The sequence below is a fragment of the Petromyzon marinus genome, chromosome 5 (genome assembly GCF_048934315.1).
Source record: "Petromyzon marinus isolate PM22_M1 ecotype Great Lakes invasive population chromosome 5, UKy_Petmar_22M1.pri1.0, whole genome shotgun sequence".
Lineage (NCBI taxonomy): Eukaryota > Metazoa > Chordata > Hyperoartia > Petromyzontiformes > Petromyzontidae > Petromyzon > Petromyzon marinus.
The window spans coordinates 9,739,156-9,760,089 of record NC_133671.1 but is presented as its reverse complement, the minus strand read 5'-3'; the positions used below and the strand labels follow the sequence as shown (position 1 = coordinate 9,760,089).

General features: G+C 46.3%; 1 protein-coding gene across 1 annotated transcript in view; it reads left to right on the top strand.

The window, feature by feature from the left end:
- Window positions 1-20,934, top strand: part of LOC116939035 (uncharacterized) — a 37,349-nt gene continuing 16,415 nt past the window's right edge. The window contains exons 1-3 of the mRNA XM_032946910.2: window positions 1-557; window positions 16,320-16,424; window positions 18,413-19,702. Of these exons, the coding sequence (XP_032802801.2) occupies window positions 16,328-16,424; window positions 18,413-19,702 (1,387 nt within the window). The 5' untranslated portion in view covers window positions 1-557; window positions 16,320-16,327. The remainder of the gene's footprint in view (window positions 558-16,319; window positions 16,425-18,412; window positions 19,703-20,934) is intronic.

Here is a 20,934-nt window from a genome sequence, read left to right as displayed (position 1 = left end):
CATACGTGGTGGTAATTCAAAGGGCGCCCTGACAAAGGCGCGCATCCGCGCTACGAATTCCAAAGCCGCCGTCCCGGGCTGCTGAATGTAGCGGCGGGCTCTGCGTCTCCTCCGCGCGCGATTCGCGAGATCGCAACGCGCGGCAACAATACAACCAGCAACAACCAAAAACAACAGCAACAACTGAGCGACAACGCCAAACGATAAAGAGAGCGATTATGCAAATAGCCTCGACGAAGATGTAAAGCTGCGCCCAAAGAACTAGCGGCCGCGCTCCCAAAAGGAGACGGAGCCGACGGGCCTAGGCAGTCGAGCCCTGCTTGGATTTGCACGGCTATTGTGGAGCTGGTTGATTGCGGTGGTGGTGGTAGCGGCGGCTGCTGCTGCTGATTGTTCTTGTTTCGGGCAGAGCGAGAGGGTGTTATCGTGCTTGCGGCTTGAAGAAGGAGGAGGAGGGCTCTGACGGGGAGTGCGGAGCCCGCATGGAGGCGGGAGCGAGGAGGGGAGCATCGCGGCTCGGAGCGCCCTCGGCGGAGAAGCTTCGCCTGGAGGGAGCGGTGAGGCGGCGATCGGGGACCGGGGTGTGGGTGGGTGGATGGTGGTGGTGGTGATGATGGTAGAGGGGTTATGGTTATGTTGGGAGAGGTGATGATAGAGGTGATGGTTTGGGGGTGATGGGAGGCAGAGAGGTGATGTTGATGATTTGGGTTGTGAATCATGGGGAGTGATGGTGATGATAACGATTAGGTGTTGGTGATGCTTGGGAGTTGATGGAGATGATTGCGGGTGAAGGCGGTATTTGGAGTGATGCTAATGCGGGAGGTGATGATGTCAATTATGGTGACAAATTGTGGTTGTTTTGCATGACTGCATGATGGGGTTGATGGTGAAATTGGGAGTGATGATAATGATTGTGGTGCTAAATGGGGGTGGTGATAATGGAGGTGATGGGGTCGGTGACGATGGGTGATGTTATGCTGACACTGAAAGTTATACTAATGTGATGGTGACAGTGGTGTGATCGTGGGAGGGATCGTGTGGGAGCAATAAAGCTGATGGGGTTGATGGTGATGATGGGGCTGGTGGTGGTGGGAGTTTCATGTTGAATGTGAGAGTAATGATGGGTGAGGATGATGATGGAACTTTTTGGTGATGGGATGATGATGAGGCAAATGCGAAGGTGATGATAATAGAAGCGATGTTCATATATTAAGTTGTCAGGGTAATGGTGAATATGGTGGAGGGGTAATGGAGAGCTATTTGTGGTGATGGTGATAGTGTTGATAGCAGGGATAATAATGGGAGATATGGAGGTGGTGACGATGATAGTGATGATGGTGAGGAATGTGATTTACCATATTGGTGATGGTAGGGGAACACTTTTGGTAATGATGGGGATGATGATGATGGGGTTAGTGATCATTAATATGGAGGTGATTATAATGGGGATGTTTCTGGTGATGATAGAAGAGGTGATGATAATGTGATGATGGTAATGCGATGAGGGTTGTGATGAGCTTGGAAATGGTTGATGTAATGGGGTTGGAGGTCGCTATCTATGATCATCGTGATGATGATGACGGTGGTAATGGTTGAAGTTGTGATGGTGAGAGGGAGATGGTTTGCATGGCAAACTAAAACTAAACATTTTACCGGGTAAGGCCCACTAAGCTATATAGCTCTTATTTAGAAACGACCTGACCACAAATGATCGCTCAACGACGTGGCTTATCATGTGGCAATTTATAGCAGCCAAATACTCCAAACGCATGTTTCTATATGTGGAGGGAAAAACCGGTGGACCCGGAGAAACATTCACGCGACCACGGGGAGAACATGCAAACTCCAAATATACAGGCATCATGGTCGGGCCCCAGGTGGTAACAGGGCGGTGATAATTGAGGAAGTATTGATTGAGGTATTTTGGCGATAGTGGGTGAGGAGGCGATGGTCATAATGTGAGAGTTGTGATAATGGCATTAAAGGAAATCATAATTATGGATTTGGTGGTGAGAGAGTTGATGAGAGGGTGATGTTGGAGAAGGCAGTGATGGAGTTTTCGGTGATCGTGGGATTGGATGTAAATGGTGATGAAGTTGATGATGGAGAAGGTAATGGTGGGGTGGTGCTGATAACGATGAGGAGGAACATGGTGATGATGAAGGGTGGTGATATGAGTGATTTATTTTAGAGTTTGTTACGTTGAAGGTGGTGGCGGAGGTTATTATGGCAGTGCTGATGGAGAAGATAACGGTGGTGGTAAAATAAAATTGTGCTTGTGATAGTGTTGATGATGGTAATGGTGGAGGAGGTAACAGAGGTGATGTTTGACGGGTGATGATTTGTATACCCTACCACAAGCAGCACTGATATAATTACCACTACGTATGTCTACTCCCATAAACAACAAACCTTTTCACCTGACTCCATCCCTCATTGAAGTCCAGGCTTAAAACCTTCCCTTTCATCTACGTCTTTAATTAGTTACGTTCCAACAACATCACCTTCTGCGTTCTTATCCCTCCACCATCACCCTTTCTCCTAGCGTGTCACTCACAATGTACAGCTTTACCACACATACCACTCATATAACCACCTCCATTAATACTGCTACTACCACGAACATTGCTACTAATGTCACCATTACAGCCACCAACAATAGCACTGCATCACCCCTATACTACCACAGCCACCAACAATATTACCTCCCCAACTGATTAGCTACTTGGCCACCCACACCACCACAAGTACCATCATCAACACCACTTTTACCTGAAACTACCAAGACTAACAATGCCGGTTCAGTGCAGTGCCAAAGCAAATACATATTCAATGACTGGCATGTGTGCATGTATAGTACAGTACCGTGTATTCTATAGTCTTCCTGTCGGGTGGAATTATCTTTTTGTTTCCATAGTGCTATATTTCGAAGGCTCTAATATTAACACCCCCCTTCCTCTCTCCTTCATATTATTATTCACATTGGCCATAATTGCATGTCTCTGTGGTTATATTTATAAACACACAAACATAAATAAGGGGGAGTGGTAGTGTAGTAATTACCACAATCGGTGGTGAATATCTGAACCAGTTCTGGGCCTCCCCTCGACCAACTCGGCTTTAGTTGAGTACCCCGGTGCGGTGTATAAATATCACCACTGAGGAGACAAAAGCGTCCGGACTTAATACTAGCCACACCAGCTTTCATAGGTGCTCGCTAACAACACTTTCCACAGAATCCCCCAAAAATCTATATTTTGGTATTTGTACAGTATTTATATATTGTTCATCCTCTTCACTAAACCTCAGTGTATATACTGTAGCATGTATTGTTATAAGAATGTGTTTACATATACACAGTGGTGCAATAGTTTGTGCACAAACTTCCAATTCCAGTCAACCAAGTTCAATCCCTCACTGTGATGCTCAACAAGCAGCTGGCTTCGGGAACCTGAAGCTGGCCTGGACCTCCGCTAGATCAAATTAGCCTAAATGAATGCCCGGTGCATTGTGTTCACATCAGCAATGGGGAGACAAAGGCAGCTAGGCAGACATGATGCTGGTGCCACCAACCCTTTAGGTGCTGTGAAAGTTGTATTAGGTGCTCGCTAACATCACTGGCCCTAACAGTATATCATGCTTAACTGGGGTGGTCTCTGTATATGTATATACCTTAATTAACAATTATTTACAGTCCTTTGTCAATCAACTGTTGGATGAAGGCCCTCGATGCCATGTAGGTCATGGGGGTTGTTTGACATACTTCGTAATGCTGTTCATTGCAGCTTGGTGAAGGGTGGGGGGATGTCGCCCAGCATTGGTTCAGATATTGCACGTCAATGACGTTAACTGTGGCCAGGAATCGAAATCAGGTCGCCAGGGTCATAGCACAGTGCAGGAAGCCACCACCACTCCACCCATTTCTTCCACATAGCTTGGACATAACTGCATGGTTAAGTGATACCCGTAAAACAATATGCCCTTTACAGTGTGTGTGTGTGTGTTATATATGTATGCAAGGCACACCTATACAGACTGGTGTTTTCTACTACCATGGCAAGTCGATAGCATTTGTGGGTTGGATTCACCCCTCTTTCTCGAGCAATGCTATTATCAAATCAATGCCTACATAAAAATTGTCTTGGTCGTCGTGCACTGCTGTTATGTCAAATTTAAAATAAACCATAATTGTTTGATTGTACACTCTGTCCACAATTTGTAAATCAGTTGGTCGCTGTTTTGATAACTGCTGGGTTTGGATTCGACAGTTGGATTCCTGCTCAACTGCCCATTAGTTTGTGCTGGGGGAGATTACTGTAATTACCATGGCACACCGTCCCGCTGCAAAGTGGACGTTAATGGTGACCCTCTGTGACATTAACATTCTTGAGAGCGTGCCATTGAGTGCTGCCTATTTCATAGCTCAATGCATAAATTGGAAAAATATGAGCTTTGCACACATGAATCGTAAATTACGTGAATTGTGAAGCGAGCACTTAAAATCCAGCTATGCATCAGAGACCAGGGGTGGCACATTTTTTTCAATGGCTTTGCAAATAAGTACAAATTTGGAGATATTAGCCCCTGCCATGGAAATATGGAATTTGCACCACTGCATTTTCACCACCAGTGGAAATTAATGATACCCAAATATATACTATTTTAGCATGTGGATACTATTATGTAATTGTCTACATACATTTCGAGTAACTGGTTGGCTTTAACTCTATTGTACTAGATTCAGTGATGTACTTGGTTCACTAATATTTATTATGAGGCTTACAGCTGATTACAAATTTAGGCCGAGCCTGCCCTATGACAAAAATCAAATGAACCTTAGATTCAATTATTGAGGACCAACAAAAAGTAATATTTGATTTGTCTATTTAAAGCCTCGACTTCATTGTTTTTCTGCCAAATCTCAACAATCAAGATCTTCTATAATGGCATTGGATTGTATCTGTCGGTGAGTTTGTGATGGTCTGTACATATTTGATAAGTGAACTGCACTGTCTCTTTAATGAAATTCCATTGGCTTGCTTATGTTTAAGTTGTGATGGAGCAATGACCGAGACAGGATACATGTCTTTAAAATATGTGAGATGTTCCAATCAATCAGTCCGATGCTTGATTTAAAAACAAGTAGTTACATGCCTGTAATCCATAAACTTCGAGATTGGTTTGGGATGAGAACGATTATAATGATATCGGTGTATTTGATGTTTGACTGCAGGGCAGTGATGTGCTTGTTGAAAGCAGTGCAGCAGGTCGTTTGTAGTGAGCCATGCTTAGAGGGTTTGAGAATTATATATCCTCATGTTGTGGGTTTCTTCCACGAATATTGTTGTTTATTTCCAGAATGATACCGAAAATCAAATCTCCTAAACATCTCAAGCAGAATCCCTCTAAAAAGTCTGAAGACTGAACATTTCCTGGGTAAACAAAGGACAGCATTATTATTAGGCATATTCATTAAAAATTATTTTTTAAAGATGGCATTGCATTGAATGTCATTTCAATGATCTTAAGTATTTTTGTGATGTGGGAAGAAATTGGGTGCCTGGAGAAAAATCCACACACGAGAACACTTGAAACTGTGCACGCATTGGTTGGAAACCTATTTGCTATATCGCTGTTGGCAAGCGCCAACAAATGGCTGGGTCATGGCGCTCCCTCGGTGCCCACCAGCCAACATACTGGGTTACATATCAACTGCTGCCTGAAGGAACACCGTTAAACATTGGTTTGCTTCCGCAGTGCTGGCAGGCTCAATGCTGCTGTGCAACCCCATGCTCGGAGCCGAACAGAGCTGAATTAAATGAAATTACTAGTTTATTATGGGGTGGGGAGAGGATATCCAGTCAACGGTGACCAAGGCTGAGACTGGTAAACTCGTTGCACATGGAAAAGGTTTTTTTAAAGCCCTCTAGGTCAACTCCTCCTTCAAACTCAGCATTTCAGCCATGTTGGCTCAGTGCCTTGACATGAACAATGGCTCCCAGAGAGACACCCGCCCCAGAGTTTGAACCTAGGGCCTCCAATATTCTGGCTCCGTGCCTAGATGCAGGCACCAGCTGCCTTAAAGAGAGGACGCTAGCCTTAGGGCTTCAACCCAGAAGCTGTGTTGTCTCAGTGCCCTGGCAACGGCAATAGCGACGTGAAGAGGGAGTGAAACACCCAGCCATGGGGCTTGAACCCAAGGCCTCAGAGGTGTTGGCTTAGTGCCCTAACGAGGGCATTATCTCTTGACAGAGAGACCCTGCCTCACGGTTTAAACCAAGGCTTCAGAAGAACTGCTTTCTGATTTATATAATATAGGCATCAGCCCGTGTCAGTGAACCAAAGGATGTTTTCAGAGCACAGTTTTGTACGGTGAACATTAAAAACTCGGCATAGTTTTTCACAAAAGTGTGGAAAGCATTTGTGGCAATGTAAAGTTTAAAGGAAGGGTGCTCGTATAAAGACATGAGGGCACTGATAGCAATAACAGTAAAGTGAAATTCCCATCACTTTTTCATTGGAAGCTATACAAGTTTCAGTTCTTCATACTCAATTCAGCTGTGAGTTCAACCTCTCAATAAAATCGGTTCTTACAGGATTTATAATCCCAGGTGGCTGGACATGGGGGTCAGGATTTATAATGTTCACATAGATAACTTCTACATTTAATCTGCTATCAGTGTTAACCACCACTTCAACCAAAATAATCATTAAACGTTTCTCCTACAAAAGCCGCACTGAGCCATGAAATAATATTTTTTATGAGGATTATTTGTGGAATATTTGGCCAATTCCTATTTGTAACACTTTCTGACTAATGTTGAAAGTGTTGATGTTTTAGCTGTGCTTGTCTTCCTTTCTGTTAAATATGCAGGAGGGCACAATATTAATCGTAAATATAATCCAGTACAAACATAAATGTTGGTATGAAGTTGTGTTGATTTTATGGACTTGGCCTCTGTAAAATCGGCCAAGTTGATCAAAACGTTACCTAAAACCTGGCTACAAAAAACAGTACTGAATGGATTCACTTGGGCGTTTGCACCATAATGGCTGAGGCGCATGGACCCCCTTGCTGCCTCCCTTCCCGATCACACGTTATGTCATCATGCGATGTCATACGCCGCGTGATGTTATCTCCTTGTGCGGCTTGAAACAAAACGTCAATGTTCAATTAAGTATTTTCATCGCGAGCGCATTTTGGAAAGATTTACAGAATCTATGCATATTTTTTCTTCCTTATTCAAGTATCCTTTTCATGGCGTGAAAAATCTAGACCTAACAGAGGGGAACACATAAGCTTCACTACACAGGCATTTCTTTGTAACAATCAGAACCTACTTGCTGCACTGCCACTGCATTAAGGTACCACTTCGTCATGTAGTAGATGTGTGCCTCACATCATCGTAATGGATTGAATCCTGGTGTGATCACCAACCCCTCCAAACTACCGGATGAAAAGAGTGTGGCATGTTGGGATTGACATCCCGTCCTGTAAATTTATTATGGAAATGTTTAAGCTTCCGATTCACCCCAGTGGACACTCACTTGACAAAGAGTTGATCGGTGTTGCTGTTTCCTTCTCTTTTCTTTATTTATTTCAATCAAATTATTATTCTTTGTCTCCACTCCCCCCCCCCCCCCCAAATTGATATGCCAATATTACTATTGGCATTATCATGCAAGATGATTAAATCAATGCGAACTCTTGTAGCCAGAGAACGGACCCAAAGGATCATGTCACTGAGCTACTTCTGAATTCACACTTCAGTATGTCTCTATCCACACCAAGAGCAGACTTAAATATGCCCTGCAAGAAGTGGTCATTGTTATTTCAACATACTGATTTTTTTTAAATCTCAGAGCTGAAATAAGAATAAGTGACAAACCACATGTAAATATGATGTTTTTTGTGTGTAGTCATTGGTGACCAGGTTGAAACTATCGCTAATACTTAAGAATTTGGTTTAATCATGATCCAAACGCAGCTGCTCAGCAGTGCTGGCTTAGTGCCCTAACAGAGTGTTATAGCTCCTGAGCCAACCAGCCACCACTATGCTACTGTTTGCTTCTGCCGGCTGGCCAGCTTAAAAAACGCACGACTGCTGCCACCACCGCTGTGCCGTCCGTTGCGCAACTCTTACCCTGTGATGCAACTCCCTGATAGTGCCTCAAGCCTGGACTATCCCTTGCCCCCTCAGTCCGAGGGTCATGTCCTCCAGGTGTGCACACTCGCCCCCACGGGCAGCACATGAACGTCAAGGCTTTTAATCGCACGTGGTGGTGGTGGCTTCGTTACAGTCTTCTGGTTTCATGGCTGTACCGGAGGAATTTCCATCTGGTACAGATACAACGGGAGGCTGATTGATGCCCGGGTGCGGTCGAGGGATGGCTCCTTATTGGTCAACCATGTTATGTATGCTGATCTGGTAATTGCTGCTCACTCAAAGGAGGAGTTGAAGGTGCTGCTGCTGAACCTGGAGTGTGCCACTAAGAGGTATGGGGTCTTACTATCAGTCCCACCAACACTAAGTACCTGCCTGGGTATTTTGTGCTACCAAACACTCCACCCCTCAACTCCCCATTGGTGATGAAGCAGTTGTGGAGAGAGTGGAGAGTTTCTCATACCTGGGCAGTGTGCTTCTGACAAGCTCCGGTTTGACAGCATAGGTCTCACTCCGAATCATTCGGGCGGCATTATCTTTTCATCGGCTGTGCAATGCTGTGTGAAAGCTACCTGGTTTGTCATTCCGCATGAAGCTTTGGGTCTTCTAGTCCACAACCATGCTCTCCCTTCTCTATGCTTGTGTGCAACATCTGTGCCAATTAGAAACATTCAGGCTGGCATGCCCAAGATTCATCCTGGGTGTAACCAGGCTGGATTGTGTGAGGAGCTCACAAATCCTTGAAAGATGTTGACATTTTCCCATCAGTGAGTGCCTCTGACAGGCAAGGCTGCATTGGCTGGGTCGTGTAGCCCGCATGCCCAGCCACCACATCCCCAAGAAGCTGCTGTTTGGCTGCATAGAGGGGGCTAAACGGGCACGATATGGGCTGGAGAAAAGATGTCCTGATGCGGTACGGGAGGATGTGCAGCTGAGTGGACTTGCCGACGACTGGTATCAGCGGTGTCAAGATCGGCCTCTATGGAGGAGGTTCGTGAAGGACGCTACTGGGCAGTTGGACGCAGTCAGCCTCCAGCAGCAACAGAGGGCAGAGGAGCAACGCTCACAACAACAAGCGGAGCGCCGGGCAGCTAAAATGCAGCAAGTTGGTGCATCTACCAGTCATCTCAGTCAGCCAACCCATGGTACCTGGGTCTCTCCCAAGACCTCCTGTCAGCAAGCCTTCGACACTTTTTTACGTGGCCTCAAAGTGCACCTCGCCTGGCATCGGTGCCGTGGTGATGTCACTGTCACTTAGTGGCGAATGACGGGTATTGGTATTGTTGGCTTCGGTGCACACTCGCCCTTTCTGAACCAGTACCTCTTTTCTACTGTAAAACCAAGCCAGGCCAGGGTAGTGCCAATCCAGCCCAGTGTGATAATTGTATTGTTTTATATTTTTATTATTTTATTGTTTCCCTTCTACGTGACTTTACCGAAAGAACCAAGAATATCAGCCCAGTGTAGTTTAGGAGTCGCCATGTTATTACACTGCAGAAAGCAAGCTGTGACATCAGTCACGTATAGTGAATGGACCAATGGGCCATTGTGATATCTTGATCTAGATTGTGATATCTTGGGAGGTCAGCAAATCATGGTCTGGTTCTGGTTCAGCCCCTCACAAATGGATAAACCACTCGGACATTCAGGGCGCCGTGCTGGCTCAGCTTGGATGTGTCAGTGGAAAAGGGATATTGGAGAATGGGTTGACTGGTGAAGAATTAGACAGGAACGCAGATCCAGTATCGCTGTTTCTGTGGTGATGATAACGACGTCTATAACACAACTATGTTGATCCTGTAAAAGGCAATAAAGAAAGTACGTTTCTAACCATATGTCCGTGTAATTTGAGTGTTCTTTATTATTTTTTAACCCAGGAAAATCTTAGATTATCAAGGCTTATTTTCAGGAGAGTCCTGCACGAGTATGTTTGGCCAATTACATTTTAAGGAGTGTTTTGGTGTGTGGGAGCAATTCGAAGTTGCGAAGAAAACCTGCACACACGAGATTATAACACTCAAAGGTTCTGCGAAGTCGGGTGTATGAACCCATGCTGACAACTCATGGCCACCTCACTGATGGCCACCTTGCAGCCCAGTGACTTTGGGAGTGGCACATATTGTGTTTCAGGCGTGTGCCACCTGGTAGTTATCTGTGGGCTTCCTCTGGATACTCGGGTTTCCTTCCACACATCCACACAAAAATTTAACTTAAACAGGGAGCTGGAAAAAGATCCCACTTTGAGACGTTACGCGAAAAAAGCTCTTGAAAACGTGGAGAAATGTTTTATATTCTTTGGTTAAAAGTGAAATATTGTAAAAGCAGAAAGTCATCACATGCCTATTGGTCATTCTTGGTGAGATTGTTTGCCTGCCATTTGTAATAGACTGGCGGTGTCGTCTTAACCTTGAACCATCGTGGTACAGGTCCAAATCACTCCTCTTTCACTTCTCTTTCTGCTTCTCCCCTCACACTGCTCCACTTTGGAATTCCTCCCCATCACTACTTTTCCCAAGTTCTTATAACCTCGCTCAATTAAATTGAACGTATTCACTCTTGTGTATTACAACTTTTTAATCATCCTGTTTGTTGCTAGCTGCTTGTCATGTTGTGCTTGTACTTAGCAACTGTGATATATATTTTTAATGTCATTTCCGGCATTTACTCAGAGCCGCCCGTGGAGAAGATTGCCGCCCCTAGAGCTCATTGAGTAACAGGCAATGAAACCCAGGCGGTGAGGATGGTGGCAGTGGCTGTGTCCCCTTCTGGGGACTGGGTCATTCGGCCAATCCCACGCAGAAGACAGCCCAGAGAGGCACTGAGCTCCCTCCCAGCAATAGAACATCCTTTGTGTCCGCAGAGAGGGCAGGGGTGAAATCGTTATGGTGATGGGTCGATCATTTACCGTGGTTCGTTTGTATGAGAGGGTCCCATTGTGAACGTATGTGCTGTTGCATGTACAGAGCAAAATTAATTGTGGATTTAAAAAAATATGCTTACGTTTGTTTTCTAGGCAAGCAATACAGCACAAATGTGGACTTCCCATCTGTTCAATCTGTATGGGATAGGGTTTCCTTCCTCGCACACGTGGCTTTTCTCTTGGTGCTCCGGTTTTTTCCTACATGTAAACACTCATGAATTGGACGATAACGCCTGAATATATAGAGGACCACAGAGCTTGGCCAATTGTTGGCACTGGCTCAATGCATCGCTACTCTCCTGCTTGTCTGTGGTCCATCACGCCTCTGGGTTTTTCTCTCTCTATGAGAGTGAGTAAATACTGTGGGCATTACAAGTTGAAGTTATTCTTATTAAAGGGTCGGTCTGTACATAGGACATTCACTGACAATGTGGTCGTTAATTTTATCGGCTGTAGAAGTGTGATGAGCGCAGTTATCCCTCTATTTGGATTGGAACACGTGAAATTCCGGTTGTGGGTCATGTAAAAATGTAATTACATATTACACTTTACAGTGTATAATACATCTGTTTTCTAATTGTTTACGATTATCTGTACATTATTTATACAAATAATAATCACCCAATCCACCAGAATGCACCCAATCTCATACAATTTCAGAAACTATTCAGGGTTGTCTGGACAATGCTTGGATGAGTGACCATCATAGATAAAACAGGTTTCATAGGCTGCTGCAGCTATATATTTTGGTTAGCAGAGGCCAGTGCAGCAAAATCCAATATTGTTCAGTACTTCTATGCTGCCACGTTAATACTTCCCATCTTCACCAACCTGCATTAACCAGCGCAGTGAAATATGGTCAAATAAGCCTGACGACCCACATGGATTGGGATGGCTGTCATCCAACAGTGGATTAACAAAGGGCTGTTTATTGCACAATTTCACATGCACATACGCTGCATCTACAGATAGTAGAGCATACAATGTATGAAAGCTCAAATGTCGATCACCCACAAGATAAAGATCCCCCAAATAGCCTAAACAGACTTTGGGGCATGCTGTTAGTGAGCACCTATGAAGGCGAACACGGCACACGAGGGGATGGGAGGCCAGCACCATGCCCGAATGCCTTTGTCTCCCCAGTGGTGATGATAGGGCATCATGGTGGCAAGATGTGAACTACTTCGCCTGGTTTACAGGAAGGTTTGGATTTGATCACGACCCCAACGCTTGTATAGATGGAGTTTGCATGTTGTCCACGTGGTCGTGTGGAATTTTTCCTGTTTTTCTCTCCATATTTGTAAACATTTTTAGAGTATTTAGCTGCTATATATCCACTTGATAAGCCACTTCGTTGAGCTATCATTTGTGGCTAGGTTGCTTCTGAAAAAGAGCTAAGTAGCTCATTGGACCATACCTGGTAAAATAAAAAATAGTTTACAGTTAGGTACTCATTTTGAGGCTGAGTCGACCTAGGGGATGCCCAGTGACCGATTTAGATAATCATAACCGGTGTTTGTTATGAGCGGGAATCGAACTTGGTTTGCTGGGTTCGTAGCATAGCGTGGTAACCGCTACCCTACCACTCCCCACAATCACACACACCCCTCCCCCCACACACGCATGTTTAATTAGGCATTCATGGCTGGCTTTTATGGCCAGGAAGTAGCTCAGTTGGTGGAACAGCAGGGCTCCCAATCATGAGGTCATGAGTTCAAATCCCGGTCAGGGTTGACTCAGCCCCATCATCTTAATCATGCCATCTCCATTCCTTGGGGGGTCGCTAAAATGAGCACCATCTGGTGGGGCTACACTGCTTGGCAAAAGAGGGTTTTATTACATCGAGGAGGTAATGGTACCAGCCACGGAAATGTGGAATTTCCACCACTGGCTTCGGACCAATGAAGTGTGATTTAGTCAGTGGGCGCTGGTATTGTTGACTGGTTTTATTTGCACATGAATGTGTAAATACGAAACCAATCCACGTTTGTTAAATAAAATGAATCCAAACGTTGCATATGAAAATACGTATATTTTATAAATGCAAATTACATGTAATATCCTTCAATTTGTATGTACTGTATGTGTTGTACGTATCATATTGAACTTCTTTCACACTGTATGTAGCTCTTTCGCACTGTACGTAGCCAACCGTGCTAATCGGAGGTGCAGGGTAAGGACGGCAAACCCTAACGGGGATGTCTTGCTCAAGCAACTGCTGACGGAAGGGCCTATACTAGAGGGAGCTCTACAGGGTCCTCTGCAGGGTGTTTTGGTCTACACTTCCACGCTGACCAGTGCCTCGGAAGCGGTGGGCATGCCCACACTTGACCCGACTATGCTCCCTACCAGTCAACTAACTGCAGAGCAGCACACCTTTATACTGCTGGGTAGACAAGAGGCGGGAGGGGAGGGATTCAATAAACTTCCCCATTGTTTCAACTGCCTCACCGAGAATTCAAACCTGCAACCTCTAAATTGCAAGTCCAGTGTGCGCTAACTAGGGCTGAACGATTTGGGGAAAATATCTCATTTGCGATTTTTCTGACAGATATTGCCATTGTGATAAATATTTTTTTAAGTCAAGCTTCAGTTCAATATTCACTGTGTAATAGATTTAAAATATGTGATGGACCATTACCACATGATACCGTCAAAATATGAACTGCTCGAAATATTCTTATTCAAGGATGAAAACTTAAAAGATATGAATTGCTTCCAACTAGTTTTTATTAAAATGTTTTAATTGAAATACAACAATAAAACATAGAACAATTGTTAAGTGAAATAAAAAAAGTTATAATAATACAAAATAAAACAATTCCAATAAGAAAGTAATAGGACTTTTCAAATCACCAAAAATCTCAGCCTTTGCGATTTGCTAATCGCATTGTTTCAAATTGCAATTTCGATTTGAAATCGATTAATCGTTCAGCCCTAGCGCTAACCATTACACCACGGCAGCATCACAGTTAAAACACGCGATACAGATTGTTTCAACAAGACAGCAAGAGCAAGATGACAAACAATCTAACCAATCATCAGGGCGGTGAATCGGTACGTGCCTTGTAAATGCAGTACAGTGGTCCCTCGTTTATCGCGGGGGATCCGTTCTAAAAATAACCCGCAATGAACGAAATCCGCGAAGTAATCAGCTTTATTTTTTACAATTATACATGTTTTAAGGCCGTAAAACCCCTAACCACACACTTTTATACACTTTTCTCAGACAGGCATTAACATTTTCTCACATTTCTCTCGTATTTAAACACTCTCAAAGTTCAAACTTTCGCAGATTTAAAAAAATAAGTACAATATTAGTAAATGAAACCAAAGATCAAAACCTGTTTTCAAGCCCAAACATTTTTGTAAATCTGGCTAGCCGAACGCATTCTGTACTCCCTTAGCTAATCAGGACGCAGAACACATGTGCGGTTCTCCCTTAGCCAATCAGGACGCTGAACACAATGCGCGTTCATACTGTACGCAGGAAAATAAAGCATGCAAAATTACACTAAAAAAAATCCGCGAAACAGCGAGGCCGCGAAAGGTGAACCGCGTTATAGTGAGGGACAACTGTATACACATTGAATGTATGTCCAGTGTCAAAAACCAAATCATCCGGAATGCATCCAAGCTCATCATAGTGTAATGAGCGACTTCTGCGACACGTCGTGTAGAGGGTACTTTTTTTATTTCTCACACTGGGCACAACACAGGCCAACACTTATTATACTCACTATGAGTGCAACACTTAGATATTAACGTCTCTACTGGCTAGACACCACCGATCACTCGGCGTGGTCCCACCACCCTCACTCGGCTACGCCGCTGGCTGGCGGGGTAACGATGATGGCGATGGAACCCCCGCAGGAGATCTTCCACGTGGGCGGACGACGGAGAGAGATGTCGGCGAGCAGCGACAGCCAGGACCCAAGAATCCCCACACGAACCCCGAGCCCCGGGTCTGCTCCCCCTTATATCCCCCCAGGCATGGCTAGGCCCCGCCTCCAGCCACGCCCTCTCGTGGAACCTTCGAGCATGTCCCGGGAGTCTCTCGGCTAACCCCACCTGTTACCTTTGCCCCAGATACCTCTCCTTCTCTGATTGGTTGTTACTTTTACCGTGCCCGTACCTGTGCTTCCCTTTCCCGGCCAGCAGATGTCACCATGTCATTACATTAGCTTGGAAGTTAAGCAAGGCTGAGCTCGAATTGTACTTGGATGGGTGACCACCATGCACAAAAAGGTTCATCATAGGAATGTGGGACTAAGTTATGGGCAGGAGAGAGTAGGTGCAGAAAAATCCATTGTTTTATCGTACTCTTATGTTCCCACGTCCATGCTCCCCGCCTTTGCCAGCCACCACTAATCGGCGTGGTGAAGTATGGTCAAATAACCTTCGCGACCCACGTGGCATTCAGAGGCCCTCGTATAGGAGTGGAGTGACAAAGTGGCTGTACATCTATTTATTTCTAATATTTAATAGACGCATGAAGACGTTACGTTTTATCTACCGTGTTGGCATTGGTGTAGAAGCAGAGGTTGGAAACACTGTACCAGTGTCATTACAAACACTGCCTTATAGCTGAAAAATACACAGTACATTAAGCTATAGTTTAGGGTTGAGTAGTTTTATTCATTGGAGCGTTTTACACATTTACGTAGACATACAAACAAACCACCACAAAGTCAGGTTTTTCCTGAAGCAGGTCTTATTGTATTTGATGATCAAATCTCACACTGGGGGAAACGTGAGCATAATAGGCGCTCACTAACATTAGCCTCCGTACCGGATCTGTAACCCGGCCGACACGGTTTAACTGGTGTAATGATATGTGTGGGTGTGTATACACATGTACGTGCTTGTGTGCGTGTATGTTCTTGAGCGGTAGTGTAGTGGTCAGCGCACTGTGCTATGAACCCAGCAACCCGAGTTCAATGCCCGCTCACGGCCAACACCAGTGACGATTATCTGAACCGGTCCTGGTCCTCCCATAGGTCGACTCAGCCTCACATGAGCATATCGTGCGGTGTGTCAACATCTCCACAAGGGAGACAAAGGCGGTCGGGCGTGGTGCTGGCCACCCACCCCCTCATGTACCGTGCCGTCCTTCATAGGTGCTCGCTAACAGCACTTGTACCAACAATCTGTTAAGGCTATACGGGGGGGGGGGATCTTCGTGTTTTTACGGGCTTTGTGCTCACGCATCTATTGCTCTCGCCCTCGCACAGGTGTGACGATGTCAGAAATGGAGGAGCACTACGACGGAGACATGGACGGAGAGACGTGGGAGGGAGCGAGCGTCATCCGCGCTGCACAGCGAGCGGGATATGCCAGTGAGTCACGGTGGAAAGGCAATACGCCTCTAATCTAGAACTCCGCAGGCCAGATTTGGTGGATTGTGCAGGCTTACTTAAACTTTTGAAAATGTGTTTTCCTACTTCTGAGCCCCCCCCCCCCAACCCTCCTCAATTACAATGAGACACTGAAAGAGGAACACATTTATTTGAAAACATTACCACGTTAATTCTGCCTTTGAAAAGTTTATAAAAGTAGGTGAGCTCCAATGGCCGGACGTGTCGCTGGAAGGAAAGATTGCCAAGGGTCGGGAATAATGAGAGAGCAGCAAGTGCTGGGTGGATTATTACATTGCAGGGTTATTGAGAGATGGCAGTAAATTGGGGAGGCCTTCATCCAGCAGTGGATTGACCCTGACTGATGATATTCCATGGGGTGGAGCACTGGTTCACACACTGCGCTATGAACCCGGCAACCTGATGTTTATCACTTGGAGACAACTTGGCATATTGGGTGCTATTGCAAAACAAATCATTATTATTCATCTGTGTTCATTTCCCAGCCGCGGCTAACATGAGTTGCGATTTAAATGCTAAATCAACCCACGCTAACCTGCCTGGTGAAGTATGGTTATAAAACCCTCATGGCCGACAGGGCATGGAGAGCCCTTTATCCAGCAGTGGATTGACAAAGGGCTGAACAGATACATATATATTTATAATTCATTTGTGCTCTCTGCATTATGTCCTGAGATGAAATTTGCAACTTTCATAGAAAGTGATGCATCACCCCACGTTAGAGAGCAGCCTCCTGTATTTGACATCACAAAGCTACTTCTGACATCTCTTAAATTGTTTCTTATGGTGACTCGGTGCATATTATCACACACCTGCCTGAGAGGTATATTTGTCATGGTAATCCAGAATAAAAGTTTTAGCTCTCATCAGCCAAATTAAGTAAAAATACAGATTTGATTTAATGAATTTACTGCACTTAATCTTGTTTGGTTACGGATGGTTGAAATGTGGATTTGAACCTAGGATCTTAGTAGTGCTGGCTGTGTGCTCAATATTAGGCCTCTGACCCACCCAGGCACATTATGCAAGTTAAAAAAGATCAAACTCACGGTGTCATGGTGGCCAAAGCTGTTTATGTCACCACACCTCGTACGCTTTCTGCCTTCTGCCAGACTGCACAGCTGTTGCTGCATAGTAGACATGCGACCTCCTTAGATCAGCCCTAACAGGATCCCACCATCTGGTCTTTCCCTTGGCCACTGGACTCGTCGAAACGACTCCATTGTCTGTCTCGGCAATTGGCTCTCCTCCATCCTTTACATTTGTAGTACTCCGCTCAACCATTTAATATATTCAAAGGCAAATTTGGGAGCTTCACAAACTGGCTGGAAAGCACTACTGCAAGTGGACATTTGTGTGGGCTGCCTTAAGTGAGAAAACCCATAATTTTATGACGAAAGTGGTGCTTTTTTAGTATCTATTTGCACTTATACACCACTGCCATGCAATCCCATAGTTTTTAATTTAATTAAAACTGATTGTCAAATATTAATGAGTTGGATAATAATATTAACCTGGTCACCAGAGACTGCACTCTAAAAAATATTCTTTCATTTTGGATTTGCTCTAAATGTGGCCTGCACAGGCTTTGCAGATATGCTCAGAGATAAGCGCTTACTCAGTACACAGCTAAATTTCAAAGTCTTAGCTTTGTCGTAAGATAGAACCCTTGAATGACAAAAGTCAAGTAAGGCCACTGATGTGACTAACAGTGCCGTGCGCCAATATGGTGTACGGTGCTGCAGTTTCTACGAACATTTGCAAATGAAAATGCTTTTCTCAGCGTGTGGATGCTGAGCATAATCGAGGTAATTGCTGCCAATTATAAGAAACACAAAGTAAAACTGAGCGACCACAGTGTTGCCTGTGTGAAGAGCTGCCCTTGCCAACACGAGCCAATGAATGACGATGACCATGGTAATGACGACGGTGTATTCATGTTCCCACAGTCAACAATGAGATGGACAACTCCTCCTCGCCATCACTGTCGCCAAAATACGAGCAAAAACCAGAGGACGACGACATGGAGAATGACAACGGGGAGGAGCTGGAGGTGGAGGAGGAGGAAGAGGAGGATGAAGAGGACGATGAGCAGCAGCAGCAGCAGCAGCAGAAGGCGGTGCACATGTTCCGCTCACGCCCTAAGATGCTCCCCTACAAGACGGTATCGCGCTCCACCAACGAGCGCCCCTTCAAGTGCAAGGAGTCGCACTGCGGGAAGACCTTCGCCAGCAAGTACAAGTTGCGGCTGCATGCGCGCATCCACACGGGTGAGAAGCCCTACGTGTGCGACATTTGCAGCAAGGGCTTCACGCAGGGCTACTATCTGACGGTGCACAAGGCGACGCACAGTGGGCCGCCGCCCAAACCCTTCGTGTGCGACGTGTGCGACAAGACGTTTGCCAAGAAGCAAAAGCTCGTGCAGCACAAGCGGCAGCACACGGGCGAGCGGCCGTACGTGTGCGAGGTGTGCAAGAAGGGCTTCGTGTCGTCCAACTACCTGATGGAGCACAAGGCGTGCCACTCGGACGTGAAGCGCTACGTCTGCGAGGTTTGCGGCAAGTCGTATAAGCACAAGCCTGCGCTGCGCGCGCACAAGCGCCTGCACTCCGACAACAACCCATACATCTGCAAGGAGTGCGGAAACATCTACGCGCGCAACGCTCAGCTCGTGGCACACCTGCGCTCGCACACGGGCGAGCGGCCCTTCCAGTGCGAGCTCTGCGGCAAGGCGTTCATCCACCGCTGCTCGCTCACCATGCACCTCAAGCGCCACTCGGGCGAGCGCAACTTCGTGTGCACGGACTGCGGCATGGCGTTCCTCGACGCGTACACGCTCAATGAGCACCGGCGTATCCACACGGGCCAGAAGCCGTACGTGTGCGAGACGTGCGGCAAGGCGTTCCGTGTGCAGCAGTGCCTGCAGAAGCACCAGCGGCGACACTCGCGCAAGCGGCCCGCCATGCCCATGCCCGAGGCGACGCTGGAGTGCCCCGTGTGCGGCAAGACTTTCCGGCGCCTGTCGAACCTGCGGCTGCACGAGACGGTGCACTCGGGCAGCATGCCGCACTCGTGCGAGGTGTGCGGCAAGTCCTTCCTGCACCGCGCCTTCCTCAAGAAGCACGAGGAGATCCACGAGCGTGAGCGCGAGTACCGCTGTGGCGAGTGCGGCCTCATGTGCCTGGCGGCGGCAGCGCTCGCCGCGCACAGAGACACGCACAGCGCCCATCACCCCTTCGGTAGAGAGCACTCTGTGTGTGTCGGAGTCGCTGTGTTGGTTTGTGTGGGTGAATGTGTTTGTGTGTGTGTGTTTTGCGCACAGAGACACGCACAGCGCCCATCACCCCTTCGGTAGAGAGCACTCTGTGTGTATCGGAGTCGCTGTGTTGGTTTGTGTGGGTGAATGTGTTTGTGTGTGTGTGTGTTTTGAGCACAGAGACACGCACAGCGCCCATCACCCCTTCGGTAGAGAGCACTCTGTGTGTGTCGGAGTCTCTGTGTTGGTTTGTGTGGGTGAATGTGTTTGTGTGTGTGTGTGTTTTGAGCACAGAGACACGCACAGCGCCCATCACCCCTTCGGTAGAGAGCACTCTGTGTGTGTCGGAGTCTCTGTGTTGGTTTGTGTGGGTGAATGTGTTTGTGTGTGTGTGTTTTGCGGTAGTGTAGCGGTTAGCACCGCCACGCTGCGAACCCGGCGACCCAAGTTCGGTTCCCTCTCACGGCCAACACCAGTGACGATTATCTGAACCGGTCCTGGGCCTCCCCTAGGTCGATTTATTATAAAATGAGTAGTGTAAACATCACCACTAGGGAGACTAAGGCGGCCGGGCGTGGTGCTGCCCACCCACCCCCTCATGCGCCGTGTCGGCCTTCAGGTGATTGTCAACAGCACTTTCCCCAACAGTATGTTAGGGCTATACAGGGGATCTTTGTGTTGGTGTGGATGAGCATTTGTGTGTGTTGGTTTGGAGCGATAGTGTAGTGGTGAGCGCACTGCGCTACATACCTGGCGACCCAAGTTCGATTCCTGCTCACGGCCAACGTCGGTGTTCAATATCTGAACTGATACTCGGCCTCCCTTAGGCCGACTCAGCCTCAAATGAGTACCTGGTGTGGTGTGTAAACATCCACATTTGAGCGACAAAGGCGGCCGGGCGTGGTACTGGCCACCCACTCCCCATGAAGAAGCCAGGGCTTTAATTTGAGATTTGTGCGTTCTGGGTTACTGACATGCTCACAGTCGTTAAAGACCTTGATGTTAGTGAATAGGCCTGGGTGAAGCTGCATGGCCAGGAGTCTTATACATTTTCTATTCACATTTGGGTGTGACTGAAATATGACTCCTATACTATTTAAAAAAAATGTTTTTACTATTTCAAGAAGCCTTCCATGGCTGTACTAATAGAATATCCATATGGTACAGATACATTGGGAGGCTGATCAATGGCTAGGTACAGTTAAAAAAGATCTC